Below are 20,028 nucleotides of genomic sequence, written 5' to 3'. Positions count from 1 at the left end.
GGCTATCTTAATTTAAGGCTTGAACCTGCAAAACCCATAGTCACAAAAGTAATCCCATTGTCCTCATGGAAATCAGAGCTACTTGCATAAGCAATAGCTGACAGCATGGACAGCACAAGGATAAAAATGAAAGGGTTCCTTGCACCTGGATAACCATACATGTTTAGTTTCCAGTCTCTCTAGAATATAATTATCAGTTACAAAGAGGTATAATTAAAAATGGAAAATCTGAGCTATGAAACCACCCAACTGTCTGCAGACTCCAACAATATATTTCTTATACTTGTTTATGTCTCTTAAATTTGGTGAGCCGTGGTTTGATTACTGAGTTCCCAATAAACCGTGCATTTGATTTTAAACAATATTTTCAATAGTGACACTAATTAAAGCTCAGGCCTGGGCAGTGCTGAGCATGGAAACTGAGTCCACTCAGCATCTGCCAGATATGAAGCACCTTGCAAAACTGGTCCAAATGTTTATTAAAAAAAAGGACATAAGAAAAATACTGAAGCCAAAAACCTTAATATGGGACCATTATCAAGGAATATCAATTGTAATGAGTAGTGGCATGTGTGAAGACTCAAAGATTTGTTTCATATTTGCATTTGGGGAGCAGGGGAGAGAGGGAGGATCATCCTAGTAATTTGGTTTGTTTCAGATCCCAGATATCAATATTGTCTGATCAGATAAAGTGTACTTGGCAATGTTTGAAGCCTTTAAGTAGGAACATTTGGGTGAAATATAGGGAAAGAAAGAAAAGAAGCAGACCATAGGATAGGAATCTTCACTCTTCTCTACCCTAAGGCCCAAGGAAGAAAGCTGCAGATTGGTACAGTGGGAAAGTGACATCATCATTTCCTTGCTCTGGTGATTTCCTGTCCCTTCCCCCTGCATGGTCCACAGAAGGTGGAGAGCCTGGCTAGCAGACCAGGCAAAAAGCAAGATATGAGATCTGCATCTCTTTAGCTCTGTCTGATCATGAGTAAGCTACACAGAGATAGAGGAGAGTTGATTGTGTCTCCTAGTAAGGATCTAGTGCTATCCAGTAAGGGACAGATGGGAGAAACATCTTGCAGCCCAATGTTTTTGGACTGTCAGTTGTGAACAGTGAGTTTTCCAAACAGCAAACAGATATTCACTCTTTTCAACAAATGTATTATTTTTATGCTCCCATCCCTCCTATCAATCTAAACAATCTTTGTGTCTCCACATTCCTCTACAGTGGAGTAAAAGCAACACAAAATTTAATCATCACACTTTAAAAATTCATATTTGAATTCTATGGGGCTAATTACCCCCTTTCTGAACTGGTGGTATCAAGATGTGCAGAGTTATCACAGAAGTGCTCAGAGGCATTCTGACTGCATGAGATCAAGGCAACTGGGAATGCTTTGAGAAGAGAGCTTGAAAGGGGAATCATGAACTCTTCCCAGTACCTGCTGCCATAGGTTAGCACGCACACAGAGGATGGTGGGGCTCTTACCACATCTCCATCCTGATTGGCCTCCAACATAGGACTCTGCTGAGCTACTAAGCATACTAGCTGGCTCATCAACTTCGTGCTAAAGGAAAGACTAGGGGCCAGAGCCTCAGCTAGTATAAAGAGACATAGCTCCATTGAAGCCAGTGGAGCTGTGACAATTTACACCAACCAAGGATCTGGCCCTCAGTTTATATTTTGTACCTGATGCCTGTTTCCCTGTTAATGTGTACTAAAAATGCCTTATTGCTTCTTCCGCAAACCTACTCATGTAGGAGAAGCTGGAAATTTGCCCTTTGACTTTAAAAGAACATAAGGTGCAAAGAAATTCAGCCCTGGTGCTCCAGTAAGACCTATGCATCAGTACCAAGATCCAAGTGCAGCAAACAGGAAAGCAATAGAGAGCAAAGGTTTTGGATTTGTTGGTACTGTAATCATAATCGTATTATTTTTATGCAAAGACGAGAGTGGTCAGAAAGGCTCAAAAAGTGTCAAGTCTACAGAAGAAGGAAGGCTTAAATTCAAGTAAATTCAAACTTCAATGCTTTGGGCTTGGGAATAAAGAGAGAGAGCAGACATTTAAACCAGCATTGTTATGCTGACAAATGATCTGTTTTTGGAATACTGGAATGGGAAAACAAGTAGAAACCACTAAGAAGCTCCTGAAATACAGAAATACTAGGTGAAAGAAATAAAGCCAGACATCACTCAAAAAAAAAATGCAAAGCAAAGTCAAACACATCATGAGAGATATAACAGGCTCACCGAGACTACTGATAGTCTAGATTGAGCATGATTAGAGATAAAGTTGGGCTTCTGGCTATAATGAGGTCATGACAAAAATACCTTTTCCATAACTACTGTTTCAGTGTCAGCACAGGGTAAATCAGCAGGACAAAGTAGGACACCGAAAAAAAGCCATTAAGTGATAGAACTGGCAGAAGGGAATATGTGATACTGTGTGGTGTGATGGGGAAGGGAGATTCAGATTCCAGCCAATGAGGGGCAACACACATGATATGGGATTTCATTTAGAAGTGTGAGAAAAAAGTGTGTCAAAGACACAGAAAGCAAAAGTAAAAAGCAACCAAGAAAGCAACAAATATTAGAGCAAATATAAACTTTCCTTCCATTGGTGGCTTACACCTCTGATCTCTCAGGTATGCTGTGGAGGTGGGAGATATATATTACCCACTTTGATGAATGGAGATGCAATTATAAGGCTCAAACTCTGCACATGTGTGCACACACACAAATTTTGCTATAAAGCAGGACTGTGGGGGAGGTAAATCCTTAAATCTACCATGTTTGGCAGAAATTCCCTACAGAACATGCCCTTTAAGACGACTAGAATGATTTCCACCAGCTGAGGATCTGTCCCAAAGTTTTACTCTTCTTGTTTTTTGGTATCTAGTTTAAATGGAACCAGATTTCTTTGTGAGTAGAAGGAAGGAGCAGGGAAGAAGAGAGGGAGGCTGCATGTACAGACAATTTTCTCAAGTTGGCTCACTGTCAGTCTAGCTCCCCTGATGGAAGCATGGCTCCTAGGACCCCTCTTCCAAAAGCCCCCTGCTCTCAGAGCTGTAGGAAGGGAACTCTGCTTCTGCAGGCCAGAGGAAACTGTTTGGGGGTGAGGGTATATGGGAAGAGAGAACAGTGGGCTTAGAGGGAGAAGGATGGGAAGGGGTCCCTCTTCCATTGCCTTTTCAGAGATCTGCAGGAAGGCAGGACCATGGTCAAGCCTTAGGAGGATTGTTAGGCCTCATATACACACCCCTCGAGCAAATCATGGTCTCATTGGAAGTTCAGTTCCCCTGAGCCTTAGGCTCATTGAGGGCTATACTCAACCACATCTCCCACAAGCCTTTGGTACTTCTTTGGGCCCACCACCACTCCTTACCATAGGCCATTAGGGGCTATGAACCTTAGGCTTACAGTGTGTGGAGTCAGGAGGCCTTCAAAGAGCCTAATAAAGCTAGCTGATAAGGAGTTGGGAAGGACAGTGCACAAAGACCTGATGGAGCCTATTAAGTTGAAGGAGACAGGAGGAGGAGCAGTGAAGTGATTCATCCTTCCTCAGGAATGCTTACATGTAGCCTGTGGCAGGGGTACTCAGTAAGGAATTCATCAGTCCCCTTTGGGGAACAACAGGAGAGGGAGGGAAGTTTTTCTGCTCTGTTTCTGCTGACTCCCACCCCCGCACTCTCCTCCACAGGAGAGTGGGTGGAGACTGTAGTTAGCATGATACTGTGGCCAAATGACCAAGGTGGTAATCTCCTCACTCCTGCCAACCTCTACTGGATCAGGCCTTTCCTTCTGCAGACCTCCTAGGGTTTGCAGAAACAGGGCTCCTTTCCTGCGGATATTAGGAAAAAACAAAACCTAAGGAAATGTCTCAGGTTTGACACTAAGGTTGCAGGGTACGGAATTAACAAGTCAAACATAAATAAACAGAACACCACGTCAGACCCCCATAAAACTCAGAGTTCAGTTTCCATGGTAGCCAAACTACGTTAATTCTGCCCATATAGTGCTGTCCTGAGAAACCCAGACTACCTTATCTACCCATTACAGTTTCAGCTTGTCATTGACCACAAAAACTAGAACGTCTTAGATATATTTGTATATGGTCTGCAGGAAAAATTACTCTACAATTTCATGATTAAACAAGCAGCCACTCCTCACTCTTCATTAAGGGCCAAACCATGATAGAATCCGAGAGGGTACTCAGCATCTTTTAAGATCTGGCCCTATGATTTCACATGACAACGGATTAAAAAGTAAAGGGGATTGATAGGGCACATTGCCCCTCCTCTGCTGAAAACAGAACAACAGCTCTTCTTCCTCCACAGCTGGTGCAATGAGAGCACCTCCCCTACTATTTGTACCTACCTTAACCAGGGCCAGATTAACTCTCCTTTGAGCCCGGCGATTAGATTTTGTGGGGCCCCTGTATACAAGTCTTTTTCCTGAGAGGGAATTTGGTGCAGGAGGGGGCTGGGGCAGGGGATTGGGGTACAGGAAGGCGTGCGGGGTCTGGGAGGGAGTTTGGGGGCAGGAGGGGATTCTGATCAGGGGCAGGAGGTTGGGGTGAAGGAGGGGCTGTGAGGCGTAGGCTCTGACGGGGAGGCGCATACCACAGGCGGCTCCTGGCCAGCGGCGCAGCAGGGCTCAGGCTGCTTGCCTGCCTGCCATAGCCCCACGCCGCTCCCAGAAGCAGCTGGCTACTAGCACATCTCTGCGCACCCCTTGGGAGCTATGGGGATGATGCTGGGGATGGGGGCAGTGCATGGAGCTGCCTTTCCCCACCCCCTCACCAGGGGCCACAGAGACGTGCCAGCAGCCAGCCACTTCTGGGAGCAGTGTGGGGCCACAGCATGCAGGCAGCCTTCTCTGTCCCCCTATCTACTCTAGCGACACCATCAGAGGCTCATTCACCTGCACATTTACTAGTGTGATATATGCCATCATGTGCCAGCAATGCCCCTCTGCCATGTACATTGGCCAAACCAGACAATCTCTATGTAAAAGGATAAATGGACACAAATCAGACATCAGGAATGGTAACATACAAAAGCCAGTAGGAGAACACTTCAATATCCCTGGACACTCAATAACAGATTTAAAAGTAGCCATTCTTCAACAAAAAAACTTCAAAAACAGACTCCAAAGAGAAACTGCAGAGCTACAATTAATTTGCAAACTTAACACCATCAATTTGGGCCTGAATAGGGACTGGGAGAGATTGGCTTACTATAAAAGCAATTTTCCCTCTCTTGGTATTGACACCTCCTCAACAATTATTGGGAGTGGACCACATCCACCCTGACTAAATTGGCCTTCATCATTGGTTCTTCACTTGTAAGGTAACTCCCTTCTCTTCATGTGCCTATATACGTTTATGCCTGTATCTATAATCTGCACCTGAAGAAGTGGGTTTTTTATGCACGAAATCTTATGCCCAAATAAATCTGTTAGTCTTTAAGATGCCACCAGACTCCTCGTTGTTTTTGTGGATACAGACTAACATGGCTACCCCTCTGATAGTTATAAAACCCACATTTTTTGTCATCTACTTCTGATACTTCATCTGCAAAGGAGGGAAAATGGTAGCCTGGCATCTCTACAAGTGCTGAGTTAAAAAGTAGTTTGGCTATCTTAATTGGGAATTTCCATAATTTCAAATATTTGGGTTTCTTATAAGTGCAACCTTAACTTTGAATTTCCTGGGTCTCTGAGTGAGTGAGCGAGAAACAGAAACATAGAGGTAGTACATGTTCAGAACTCTGATACCTGACTGCAATCTTCACTTCACATTAAAGTTTTTTGTTTGGGAATACTTCTGTTGTAAGACTCTTAAGAAATTTGTTAAATGAAAGCTGTTACCTGTAGCAAAGCCACATGACAAAATACAAACATAAAAAAGACATATTGCTAGGTGCTAAAAAATATATTTAAAAGAATGATCTAAGAATAATTTCCCCACCTAATGGACAAATACATATACAACTCAGTGTCTTCAAAAAACCCTACATCAAAACAAAATGTGCTACAATAAAAACACAACAAAGAAAACCAAGTACATAAACTATCCATTACGTAAGTCATATCTACTTTGGAGCACTTCCAATAACTCGCTAAGGAACGATAAAGCAGGATGGTGATTCAATTCCTTCCTCAGTTGAACACAGGAGAAGACAACAGATGCAGCTGTAATACAGCATGACTTAAGGCAAGACATATTAAGGATGGAAAGAACAGTCTGTCAGTGATCTAATTCTCACCTCCGTCCTCAAAAGTACACACTGACTTTGACCTAGTGTCCAGACTCACCCCTCTTTTGGGGGGTTGGCTTATAATTAAGGCTACAATTTAAACATGAGTATTTTTAGTAAAAGTCATGGACAGGTCACAGGCAAAAAACAAAAAAAATCATGGCCCGTGACCTATCCATGATTGATACTAAAAATACTCATGATTGAATCTTGGTGGGGAGTTGGGGGGTCCGCTGCAGGGGAAGAACCCCATGGAATCCGTGACTTCTACAACCTCCATGACAGACACAGAGCCCTACTTATAACAAACAACCTAAATCTCCGTGTAAGCCCACGTTTCCTGTCCGAGTATGGCTGTTCCAGTAGTTTCCTTTCCAGGATCTCTTCTGTCTTAGCTTCTTATCACCTCTGCCCTGAGAGATACTCCAGCCTCTCTGTGTACCCTGGGAGGAGTTAATGAGCCACACTTACTAACTTCAGGAGTTCTATGCAGGTTTCTAACATCTGCTAATAGTAGTGGGTCAAGAGAGAAACCTGCTATCTTGTTACACAGCCCACCCCTCAGACAGAACCCCAATCCTTTTTTAGGTACAAAAATACTGGGAAAGTATATCCAGCTCGTTTTTCTTTCCTGCCTGCTCACCAACAAGCATCACTGCTAATTTGAATGCTATCTCTGGATCTCAAGAGCTGAGCATGGCACTTAGCAGCAAGCAGGAAAAGTTGTGGCAGTGGAGGTCTGCAGAAAGACAACAGTAGTTCACTCTGGAAAAACCTAATGATGGTAAAAAAACCAACAACTTTTTTTAAAATTTAAAGCTAAAGGAATGGAAAGCCAGAGGCAGCCTGCTGATAATGCCGAAAACCTGAACCAAGCAGCATTATTATTTTAACAGGTTGGGGAGAATGATTCAAGAGCATCATGCACCAAAGAGTCGAAAGGAAGCTCACCGAACATGCCAAGCTAGGGGGAGAAAAATGAAACCAGACAGGCAATAGATTAGTTGGACGGCAAATTTCACAGACGTTATAGAAATGTAGGGCTGGAAGGGACCTCAAAAGATCATCTAGTCTATCCTCAAGTTCTGAGGGAGGATTAAGTATTTGATACTCTTTTACCAAGTGTAAACACATCAGAAATCTAAATGAAACTACTCAGGTGGAAAAGACAACCCAGAGAAGAGACAACAATTAGCATTTTCTGAAAATCTCCAACAGTATATAACAATTTGGGGAAAATGAAAGTCATATTTCACCTATGTTTATATTACTAGTACTGAAGAATGGAAAGGAAAAAGGGGAGTTGATTCCCATTTTAGAGAAATAGATTCCTAAAATTCTGTCTTTGAATATTTCTATTGCATGTCTCAAAAAAAAGCTAATCCAGACACAGTATCATTATATTTCAGGTTGGGACCACCATAATAAAGAGAAGTTCCTTGCTGCTAGGCACCAAAAGAGACAGTATGTGAATGATAAATAATTCCACCCCTGAGGATGGCGAGACTGAATACAGAATAGGGGCAGATGAGAGCTGCATCTATGCAGCATGATGTGGAACCAAACTGTGGATGTGGTATGTTCATGCAAAGGAGCCCTCTGCTCTGTCCATCGATTGATGCCCTTCTCTCCTGCATCACGGACCCACAGTGTTCACTAGGGTTGCAGTCAGCTCTGAGGAACTGCTGCAGGGAGAGAAGGTGGTCAGAAGAGAGTCCCTGTAGTTACAAAACTTAAATGGGGAGATGTCTTATTTGGAGTGTGGAGGAGCTGACAGGGTGCTTGTATCTGCCATTTGCATGCAATGGTAGTTCTTCTGGGTCTTGACTTCTCTACTTCCTGTCAGCTATATCATATCGGAGATGCCAGCCAGGAGTGCTGAGACAGAGGAGTGTAAGTCCTCCAAGGTTCCCTCCAATTGTCTGTCAATCAATCAATTGCTGGAAAAATCCTCCCCCCAACACTGAGGATGTCACCCATCAGGACAAACCTCTGCGGCCATGAACCCCAAGTGGACTGTACAGCCCTAGCCAGCTCCATACTCCAGACACATCACTGGACAGGATTTTAGACAGCTTGGAAAAGAAAATAACCACAATAATTTCTTTGCTACAATATCTGCTGTCTTTAAAAATACCTTCCAGACTTACGCTTTTTTTGTTATTGCAAATATTTTACCTTGGTCCTCTATCATTTCAGTGCCTGCACTGGGATATTTAAAATAATTATCAGTTAAAAAGACCATGTTTTCCTTCCCAAATTTTGCTATCAACAACTTCTGTAGATTGCAGCTAATTTCCTGTTCGGGTTTTGCAAGTTAACTCCTTTTCCGGACACAGTTTTAAAAAGGTTGGTAAATAATTCTCTGTCGCTCTTCTCCTTGGTACCTTTAGAATTTGCACTGTTCCCTCGTTATCCAAAATTTTATTTGCTAGAGTAAAAGAGCTCTCTAGATCAGAGATTAAATTCCATCTTATCTCTTTTCCCAAGTCAGGAACAAAAGAGGTCTCTGTTTTGCCAGAGTAAGCTATACTTACACAGGTTTCTTGCTGAATGCACTGTAAGGCTCTCTTGGCAGGGACAAGGAAATCAATTAGGCACCTGAGGCCATCTCCTCGATATAGCTTTTCAACTATGCTGAAAAGCTGCCACAGGACAGTGGCAGCTGTGGCCTCAAAAGGTGGGTATAATGCAGAGAGAGTGTTCTGGATGTATGTGTCAAGGGACTCCGAGTCCTGAAATAAAAAGCAACATGACAGTGCCTTGTGAGAATCAAACATCTAACTGTAAATAAAACACTTTAAAATGTCAATCAATTGATTTCATGGCATGTACACTGGTGGGTGGCTGTTCTTCTGTTTTGCCCAATTTGTACAGTAAGTGTTTTAGCCATTTTTAAAATTATAGTCCCAACTTCTGTAATCTAAACCCCGTTCAACTCTGTTTAAATTTCAATGAAGCTCAACATTTCTTAGAATCAGATTTAGATGAAACATCTTCACACAAGTTCAGTCATTTATCCAAAATATGAAATGCTGGCACACTAAGCTTCAGTCAAAGTGTATTTCTTAATCTTTCCAACGAGACATACTCTAAGTGATATATATTCACACACACACGCCATGATATATATCTATATCGCTCTAACATTTATGAACAAAGTTGAAATATCACCTTATGTTTATAACAACATAATATAAACACTGTGACAGCAACTCTCTAGTCGTTCTGTGAGGAGTGCCTGCATGGAGTGAAAGAATGCTTTCCTTTAAGAATCTCAGTACATATACAAGAATGTCCTTTTTTAGTTACAGAATTTCCTGAGGAAATACCTTGCTTATTATTTCTGGTGGAAATAATCAAGCCTGGATTAAAACAAAAATTCAATTTCAAAAGGGGGCACCAACAATGAAAATACAGTCAGGGGAGGACAATTACCCTCTTTTAGAGCTGGCAGCCAGGTCTACAGATGAGGCCATTCAACCCCACTCTTTCTTCTGTTATCAGACTAGCAAGGAGACTTCACCCCCGTGATGGAGTAATAGGGAAGAAGCATTTCCTCCCTAGGTCCTGCCCTGGGTTGTGGAGTCTCTCACAGCCTTTGCGGGTACGGCTGACTAGCTGTGACACAGGCACTGACTGCTGCTGCTGAGGAGGGCCTTGCTTTAGTGCGCCATAAGTACACAGCCTGTCCAGACTGTGGGACTCCATACGGGCTGCTGAGCATGCCTGGCAGTGCGAGGCTCTTCCCCTATCCTACACACAAGGGCACTTGTTTAAATGGTATTTTTATCCTTTGTCTCACCACGATTCCACCAGTTTATTCCCCTAATGTTGCCCCTTTGCCTAGCTTCAGCTAACATTGCCAAATTTCTGCTCAATACAAACTGAGCACCTTTGACCCTACCGGGATCCTGATAAGCCAGCTCCTTTGTACACAGACAGATGTGAACCCTATTCTGCTTGACTTGGTGCACTTTTCCCCACTCGGCAATATTGTTCTGATAACAGGATTTTGTCCTGAGCAAAAAAAGTTTTGCTAAGGAGAACTCTGGACAATATATCCCACAGAATCCAGAAAATTGGTACACAGATATTAAAAATCTTGACATTAAGGGGAAATATGTAGATGACTCCCGAATTTTTGTATAAATAATTAGTGTAAATGATATGGCTGATTTTTTGCTATAAAACGAACTGCTGCTAGAATGAACAATTCTACAGTATGCATGCATGCACATATAAAATGTATATCTCTATATCTACACAAATAGTTACATATGACCTACGGATTCAGAAGTGACTCCATAGTCCAGAATGAAAGATAATTCCCATTCTAAGCCCAAATTTAGACTGTACTTTCTCCAAAAACCTGCTTTTGGCATGACATTTCTCATGCTTAGTCTCAGCATAGTGTAGATTTTTATTTTCTATTTAAGGTATATATTAATTTTGAACATTAGAAACTGATTGGACCAGACATTTCTTGATACGAGACTTTGAGAAACAACTGTTCTTTCTTCCTGGAGAAAGAGTGCTGTTTGAAACATTTCTGTATCATCTCAAAAACTGTAAATAAACTCTTTAAATAAACTTGGACTACAATGGTCTGAAAATGAAGGACATGCATGAACGCTGAAGGGATCCTGAATTTATTTACATTTGTTTAATACTGCTCAAGACACTGAGCTTATTTTTACAGCTGAGAATTTGGGGCCTGATAATACATTTGTAACCACAGCCTCATGCATTCCGTGATTCTTCAGCTGCATTATTTGCCTCAGTATCCTGCCCTGACTACAGAATTGTGCTTCAGAATCAAAACTGCCAAAAATAAAATTACATTTCTAACTGATTTGGTTGTGAAAGCAACAGTGTAAACTGACACAGTGTTTTTTGAGTTTGCAGACAGTCTGAAGCAATAGCTCAGTGAGCCATGAACTACGTTAGTTCATCTTGATGGATGGTTGACTTGGAAATCTGATTGTAATGGTTTATATGTCAACGTGGTTAAATATTTCACTGCTGATCGTTTTTGTGGAAAGAGCTCCAATTTGTTAACCCTTCCACTTAAATCCTCTGCACATTTCTTATCTGGTGTACCACCTCAAGGGGCACTCCGGTAGGCACAGTGTCTCAGACAGCTGTTGTGTCAGCCCTTAGAAGATGCACATGGAGCTGCTAGCCCTGCTGTGCCCTTACACACAATGCAATGCAAGTACCACAGCTATGGTTGGCCGCTGTAGAGAGGGAGCAAAGGGGAATACAGGTTTGTTCACTCACACGATGGCCAATCACTGTTTGGCATATGAGGATGTGTGACAGATGGGGAAGAGGGAATATGTCTATGTCAAATAATGAATTCCATTTTGTGATCATCATGTTGTATTTCAACCTCCACTTTGAATGTAACATTCAGGGTGGTTTAGAGCACTTATTTTGTAGCAAGTACTTGACCCTTACTGGTCTATACCTAAAATGTAGGTCTACCTAGCTATATTACTCAGGGCTGTGAAAAGTTTCATGCCTTGTGTAATGTAGTTAGGTCGACCTAACCCCACTGTAGATGAAGCTGAATTCTTCTATCAACCTAGCTACCACCCCTCGAAGGGGTGGATTTACTACAGTGACAGAAAAATCCCTTCTGATGCTGTAGTAAGTGTCTACATTACGAAGTGTAGCTGCAAGTGCTGAAGCTGTGCCACTGTTGTGCGGATAGCATAGACATATCCAGCGGAGGAACTATTTCTGGAAAGTTGTGATGGAACAATCAAGAGCCATCCACACTGAATGGCTCTACCCTAGCAGAACACTAGGTTTTCTACCAGGAGGGCTCACAGCTTCAGCTGTCACCTCAGGGTGGTGGGGGATGGGGCTCCGGCTGTGAGCTTGGCACCTAACTGACGGCTGGGGTGGTGTGCAGCTGTGAGCCCACTGATGGGCTCAATTTTACACCATAGAGCCTAATCAGCAGTGAAACTGACATTCTTATCAGTTTCATGGCTCCAGCTGTGAACCCCAGGCTCCTGCTCTGATCCTCTGTTCTGAGCCAGAGGCATCCATGAAACTGACAAGAATGACAGCCAGTAGCCAATGTAATTAACAGTTTCTACATGCACACTGTGTCACCCTAAGTACATCAACATAAGTGCTATGCCTCTTGTGGCAGTGGAATTATGTCAGTGTAGCAGGCCACTTACTTCAGTGGAACCAGTATTCTAGAGCAGACACTGATATAATTAGGTCAACATAAGCTGCCGTACATTGACCTAACTCTGTAGTGTAGACCAAGCCTTAGCCAGACCCCCAAGTCATCAACCAACACCCTTTGGGACCATGGAGCCCCATGAGGCACTCTAGCCAGGCACTCTAGCCTAGTTCACTGCTCAGTGGAGGGGTAAATTTATATCCTTCCTTTGTCATGCATGGATGTGCTGGGGGTTTAGACCTCATCAGTCCAGCACACCTGCACACAACAAGGCAGAATTCTGGCACAATCTTGACAGGGAAGATATCATCAGGGTCATGCAATGCACAAAGTCCCTAACAAAGCACTTTTCAAAGTATTTAATAATTACATTCTGATAGCGCAGCAACACAGCCAACAAAGAAGTCTGCACAAGTTCAACAACTCATCACCCTAGGCATTAGAACGCGCTTTGTTTAGAAGACCATTTGGCCAAGACCCTTTTAAAAAAACTACCAAGACACCACAAACATCCAACTCAAGATGGTGTGAAGAGAGTTTAGTTTAATTTCTCATCCAGTTTCTCATTTCATTTCAATGAGACTTTACAGACGAACAATACTACAATGCTACTTTATATGCTGTGTTACATGGAAAGGTGGTTTGTGCTGGAGTTTATATTGTTTATTTTGCATTAATTTGTTAGTAAAGCCATGACCTAGGAAAGCGGGTGATTTTGACCCTAAATAGCATGTGAATTTTGTTTTAATGCCAGCTGGGAAGGTCACCTGTTTACATAGAGCAGCAGGAATTTTCTGTACCACATGATATTGCATTGTGTTGCATGTAAGTGTTGGACCAGAGATGTGGGAACCATCGAACCACTCTGTGCATCCCATTGAGTTACCAGTGTCTCTTCTCCCTCATAGCAGGAAAAATGAGTCTCTCTTCGTACCACACAGCCAGAAGTGGGGATGAAGAAGAGGAAGACCATGATTCAAAACTGTATTCTAAACTAGCCTGCAATGGGGTGTGTGCTGCATCAGCACTCACTGGCTATGAACCCAAGTCCTGGTGAGGAATTTGAAGCTACAGGCTTTAAGTTCAGGGAAACCAGCAGTGCTGGAATTAGTGATATATTGTGGCCTAACCGATGTAGCTCAAAAAAAGAATACCAGGAACTTCCATAGATGGAAGGCAAATGAAAGCACCTCAGTAGTTCCAAAATTCCTAGTCTGGTGAGTGTTCTGCCCACTGAACCATTCTATCCTGCATCCATACTCAGACTGCTAAAGTCCCAGTTTGGATTAGCTGCAGTTTGTTTTGAAAGCCAGGTCAGAGCAATATCAAAGAGGCTGAGCAAATACCAGGTAGGGTAGGTAAAGGTGTTAACCATATACAGGTAGCTATATGTCTTACAATGTAACACTGTGCCATAATTGGCTAGGATTGTAGAAAGTTCCCTGATGCTTTAAAAACAATTCTTAACGCCGTTACCCCCATTTTTTCAGTCACCATTCTCGCCACTAGAAGGTAAGAGGAATGGAAAGAGGAGGACACAGAGAAAAAAAATTAAGTGATATGAAGAATGATGCAGAATCAATTGGCATAGAAGGAAAATCAAATTACTTCTGTTTTGTTTTTATTCTGTTATAGACAAAAAATTCAGTCAAGAAGCCTGACTGAGTCTATGTACCCTTTACTAAATTGTAAAACTATCATGTAGGCCAGAGGATAATCACATACCAAACACAATAAAATGAGATTGTAACAGTTTGGAAAGCATTCAAGTTCTACTTGTCCATATGTTCATTATCAACACACACACAGTAACAAAGTGTAGTGTACAATTACTGGCCCTACTGCACACTACAGTTGAGAAACAAAAGTCACCCCCTGAAGTTTTGCATATTATAACCATGTAAATTGCTGAAAAGCCCCAGAGAGCACATTTTTAATCCCTTGTGTTTATGTGTGGTTTACATTTTGGGATCTGCTCAGACCCAGCTTGTTTTGTTTACCTATTTTATCTGAGCTGTGTACAGGACATGCTGTAGCACACCCTACAATGCAAGAGCCTGAGAGAGTAGTTGACACATTAATGAGGTATGTGCTCAGATCATAAAGCATTTCATAAAACTGGTTAACTCAGTGAGAATTAACCTATGGCTCTCAAGCCGCATTCACTTCTGAGTGCTATAAACCTGGCTGGTGCTTGGTGTACTATGTCTGATACCCAGCAGAGTAAGTGGAGAGCAATGTACCTGGAGATGCTTAATGAGACCTGCTGAGAGGTGCTAAATGAGAGATGCTAAATGAGACCTGCTGATTCACTTTTACATTAGGTTTGACTGTACCTTGGGTAGGAGGGAGATGGGAGTGGCCTTCTCTCTCAATGTGGAATAGGGTTCTGGGGTAGGGTTGCCAATAAGTGTTGACAATTGGACTGGGGATGTAGGAACCATCGAACCACTCTGTGCTCTCCATCGAGTTACCAGTGACTCTTCTCCCTCAGAGCAGGGAAAATGAGTCTCTTCGTACCAAACAGCCAGCCATGAAGAAGAGGAAGACCATGATTCAAAGCTGTATTCTAAACTAGTGTCTTCATTCACTTGCAATGGGATGTGTGCTGAACTCCAGAGAGCATTCATAGGCTGCTATGGAAGAGTAATGTCTGTACGCTGCCATCCTTCAGGAGTTTCGACAGGGTGACGCCAGCTCAAGCTCCATAGGATGTTCAACACAGGCTGCCTGGAGAATATATTTAACCAACATATTCCTGAGCTGCCTTGCCATTGCCCACTGTCAGCTGGTCCTCTGGTGGTGGCAGTGATATTTTAGGTCCCTTTAACACTGCAAGTCCCTTTATGGCTAACTTTTTACCAGATTCTGGGTCCTTGATAGAGCTTGGGGGGAAGGGGAGAGGGGGAGAAATATGCGTGGGAGTTAATTCTGTTTTACAGAGGTTTTAGATATTTTGAAATCTGGTATTGTGTTCCAATTAGGATTGAAAACCAAAATTTTTTAAATTCTCTGTGAATATGACTGGAGCCTAGCTCTGGGGCAGTCCCACCCAGCAGCCTGAGCTGGAGCCACAGATCCTGGAAGTCACATGGGTAAGCTGGCAGGAAACCAGGCAGGTTTCAGACATGAACGTGCCTGGCAGGCCAGGTTCCAGCCTAGGTTCCATTGGAAGTCCATCAGAATCTAACAATCTCTACAAAACATTTTAATTTTGATGACCTGGCAAATTCTGAAGAAAGTATGTCCCACTCTTTTTCCAGCCAGCTTTAGTCCTGGGTTTATCTGCCATTTATCCCTAGGTCCTTTTCTGCATCCCTGTCTAGAGATCGGCTAGTAGTCTAGCAGGGACCTAGTCTAGAAAACACTGGTTTTCCTACATGTTTAAAAATCTGTAAATCATCAGAATTGCTATAACTGTGGTTTTTTAAACAATTCCACAGAACCTTTTAGAACTGTCTGCTACTGCCCCTCTTCCTGAGGCAGCTTTTCCAGTTTATCAGATAGTAGCATGACAGGACAGCAGCCAGTATAGGAAGCTTTGTTGTCATCCTGCGCACTGTATGCGAGTGAAGAAATAATTATTTCATCCTCTCAACTTTACTCTTTTCCTTTTAATCATTAGAGATTAAAAAAAAAAGAAAAGACAGGAAGCTTCTCTTCCTGTTTAACTTTGTTTCTGATTGAACTGGTTGGATTTAGAGACGGGACTAAGACCTGTCACTGGTCCTAAAAATATTAGTATGCCCTAATGGCATCTCAGCTACAATAATCTTACTTGTGAGGGTCTGAACATTGTCCTAAAAACCTCTCCCTCTCTCTCCCCACAGCATGCACGGGCCATATTTAAAAATAATTAAACTAATAGATGAAGAGGAAGTCTCCAGTAGCCCAGTAAGAAAATCATGTTTAGGAAAAAAGTTAAGAAGTATTTTTGATTGGAATAAATTAATACAGTAGGTCACTTGAAAGGCTGTATATGAGCTACGGTTTTATATTAACTCTTTTCTTCAGTTTATTCTACAGATGTTTAAACAGCAACACTTGAAACTGAGTTTTATTAACACAGAGCACACTGCAGTTAGCATCCCAGAAGAAGCATAAGTGCATTACAAAGCCTGGGAACTCTTCTTAGTCCTTCCTCCTTATCCCCTCACAGATGTCTGTATGTAAACAAGAGAACAGCAGCATTGGTAATGGACCTGTTGTGAAGACCAAGGAATTAGTCAGCTGAAAGAGAATAAAAGCCTCATCTTATACAGCCATGTGGAACAACTAATGTGCATCAAACACCATCTAGTTGTAGGTGTTTGTACAGCTTTAGGCTTGGGTGAAGAACAAATGGAGGAACCCCTGCCCAAACTGAAATGAGAGCTGTTGCAGACTCAGAAGAGCTGAAGTGAATCCTTCAGCTGATGGTGAAGAAATCATTATGCAGATAAAAATAAGAAAACAACAGCTAAAGTTGTAGCTTCCAAAGTCAGACATGAGGGTCACACACTTTGTATGGTCTCCTAACAGATCACAACCCCCACTTTGTTGTGCTTGATCTTAGATATGGAGGTACCCCCTGTTAAGACTAATGATTCTAATAGGCCAGAACCCAAGGGCCTGATTCTTCACTGTGCTACACTTGTTACAGTAGTTTTACACCAGTGTAATTACACTGGAGCCAAGAGAGTTGTACAGCTCTAGAGCTGGTGTAACACAGTGGAGAATCAGGCCCCATGCCTTTTCCTTTTTAATGGCATAGTGAATGTCTTGCTGTTTTGTTTTCATTTCCTGTAAATTCAATTAACAAGCTATTTCTAGTCATCCAGCAAAGAAGATACAAGCAACTATTGTGCTTGTGTGTTTATTTGCATATAAATGTATACATTTATATGCAAATTAGAAGCAAGCACATGACAAGTTACCAAAGTGAAACCAAACTTTCAGTGGCTTACAGTTTAGCACTCAGTAGTTAAATCTAATCACCTGACAAACTCAAAAAGATAACTGACAAACTCATTGGTATATTATGTCTGTCCTATTTCTGACTTTAAATGGATAATGCATTATACGTGATAATTACTGCAATCACTTTTTGTAAATTATAAGAAAACTAAGATCACAAACAAGCCTTCCTTGGCCAATACTGGCAATGATTCAGCCGTTACATAAATTTCCCTTTCCCTGTGAAAAGCATCTCTCTCTCCTAATGAACTGGAGCGGCGCAATCCTCATCCATGTTTCTAGTGTGTTGTTCAGAAATAGGCACAACAAAGAGGTGAATTATGGGATAGATCAAAGGGAATTCTGGCATTTTATCTCACATTTCCAGAATTCTCTATGGTAGAGGTTATCCCACAATACACATCAGAAGTTTCCATTAAAGCAGAGAGCCTGCAAGCAGTGCAGATCTCTGGGAGAACACCACACATCGGCACAGTGCACTCCACCAAAACAGATTTGCGGGTAGCACTATGCCAACCAAGCTTTTACTGGTGTGACTTTTGTCTATGGGCAAGCACTTAGATATACGGCAAAATCCTGCTCTTGCTATTATGTGGTCTATGTGGTGGAAAAGCAGAGCAGTAGGAGCCAAGATGTTCCATGAGCAATCCTGCCAGCATCGGAACTTGGAGAAATGCACTTATGAGCACTACTGCTAGGCGCATAAAACATTTTCTATGGCACCAAGCTCTCAGGACTTTACACAGAAAGCTGTATGTCCTGGACCCCTAACATTTTCTATGACAGCAGGAGTGCTCTAAGCACAGTCTCATCCCTCTCTCAGTTAAGATCCATGCACAAAGTTGATTGATTAATGCTACTCAGTGCAGCAATCAGATCCTACATGTTCTATGACTCCACTAAGCAACATTGTGTAGCATAGCTGGCCTGGTAGCCTGGCCAGGAATCAGTCGTTGAGCCTAAATGAGCATACATAAGCGAGCAGGCGCAAAAGAGAGACAAAGACTGACTGGTAATTTAGAAAGCATTTGGGATTCATCTGGATAAAAAGCTCTGAAAGCAACTCCTCCTCCTTTGTGAAGATTAAGGCAGCCTGGACAGCTACAAGAACGCTGCTGTACACAGGGCAACGGAAATCAAAGTATAAAACTGCAACAGGTAAAATATTCAACATGATGCATTCGATATCTTTCATATCCTGAACACCACCACTCCGTTTCCCTCTCCCTCCTCCCACATGCACACAAAATGAGGAGCTTGCCTCTTGGAAGACCTCCATTTATTCCAGTTTGAATAGAAAATAATAAGTATTACTTTGAACTGTGTGCAGCCAACGAAGAATGACAACTACACATGGAATGAGAGAAAGGCATGTGAAAAGTATTTTTTTCCAAGAGTTTGAAAAGTGTAACTGTTGTCAAGTCAGGAATGTGTCTGCAAAGATGTTTCGGAACACACCAGGAATGGAAAGCACCTTGAGGGAGGAATTTTCTAATAACTAAAAGGTTATTTAGTTTGCTAATCAAACTGTTTGCCAAAGCAAAAAGGTCTTTCATTTAGGAATTAAGGGTCACTTTAAAACGGCACAAACAGGACAAGCCTACCTATTTAAATCGTATGGATTTAAGGTCAAGGACCATGCCTTCCTTTGTTTGTACAGTATGCTGGGGCCTCAATCTCAACTGGGGCCTTTTGGCTCTATTTCAGTGCAAATAAATAAAGTAAAAATGATAATTAATAATGTTAGAGAAAATATCCAGCTATTTTATTTTTGTTCTAGGAAGGAGGACATGTCATTCTGAAATAAATCGCTTCAACGAGAATGTACAGCTTCTTCGCACAACTGACGAGGTGTATTATGGGGCTTTTTGTTTTCTTTTGAAGCATAGGCATTAGCTATTGCCAGAGGCAGAGCGCCGGGCTGGATGGGCCACAGGTTTGACCTAGCATGGCGAATCGTACACCTTTCGGAGTGAATGAGTAACAGTGTGAGAATGACTTATGTTTCTCTAGCACCCCCATTCATTCACAAGGAACTAAAACATGACTGGTATACATACAAGAACCACTTGACACACCACTAAATTAAAGCTACCTCTGAGGGAGAAGGCAATAATTATTCCGCACTAGTGAGTTCACATGGTATAACACCGTTTTGGCCAGTAAGTGAAGAAAAATATAGCCAGTCAACACCCCCAAGGAGATTTGAGAGGGCAGGAATGTAGACTCAAATACGTAAATGTCTCTAGGTATGCACTGCACATATGAAATACCTAATGCAGAGGCACAAACTAGGGGTTGAGAAAATCCCTTGTCTCAGCCCATATATACCTATGTGGTATGCATAAGGTCTTGTCTCAGCCTCACATCTTGGATGATGTTTGTTTGGCATACGCAAAATTTAGGAATTGCCAATGTTGTGTGTGTGCAACTTTACCTCTGCCCCTTTCTGCATCTGCATTATAATGCAATCACATAATGATACAATACCATACTATTTTTCTACAGGTTGAAAGCTTTGCAGTGAGTAAGGCAAGGGCTCACAAGAACCCTTGTCCCATTCACTGTGCATCTTGGGCTCTGTTTCTCTGGCATACACAAAACCCTAG

The 20,028-nt window shown here is 42.2% G+C and overlaps 1 protein-coding gene across 3 annotated transcripts in view; it reads right to left on the bottom strand.

Annotated features, from left to right (window-relative positions):
• The window catches only part of PLEKHG4B (pleckstrin homology and RhoGEF domain containing G4B), a 200,406-nt gene that overhangs the window by 91,863 nt on the left and 88,515 nt on the right, over positions 1–20,028 (bottom strand). For all 3 annotated transcript variants that reach the window (XM_073332598.1, XM_073332600.1, XM_073332599.1), the window contains one exon: positions 8,793–8,990. In XM_073332598.1, the coding sequence (XP_073188699.1) occupies positions 8,793–8,990 (198 nt within the window). The remainder of the gene's footprint in view (positions 1–8,792; positions 8,991–20,028) is intronic.

This window comes from Lepidochelys kempii, chromosome 2 (genome assembly GCF_965140285.1).
Source record: "Lepidochelys kempii isolate rLepKem1 chromosome 2, rLepKem1.hap1, whole genome shotgun sequence".
Taxonomy (NCBI): Eukaryota; Metazoa; Chordata; order Testudines; family Cheloniidae; genus Lepidochelys; species Lepidochelys kempii.
Note: the sequence above shows the minus strand (reverse complement) of the source record. Positions and strands in the feature narration are given on the sequence as shown.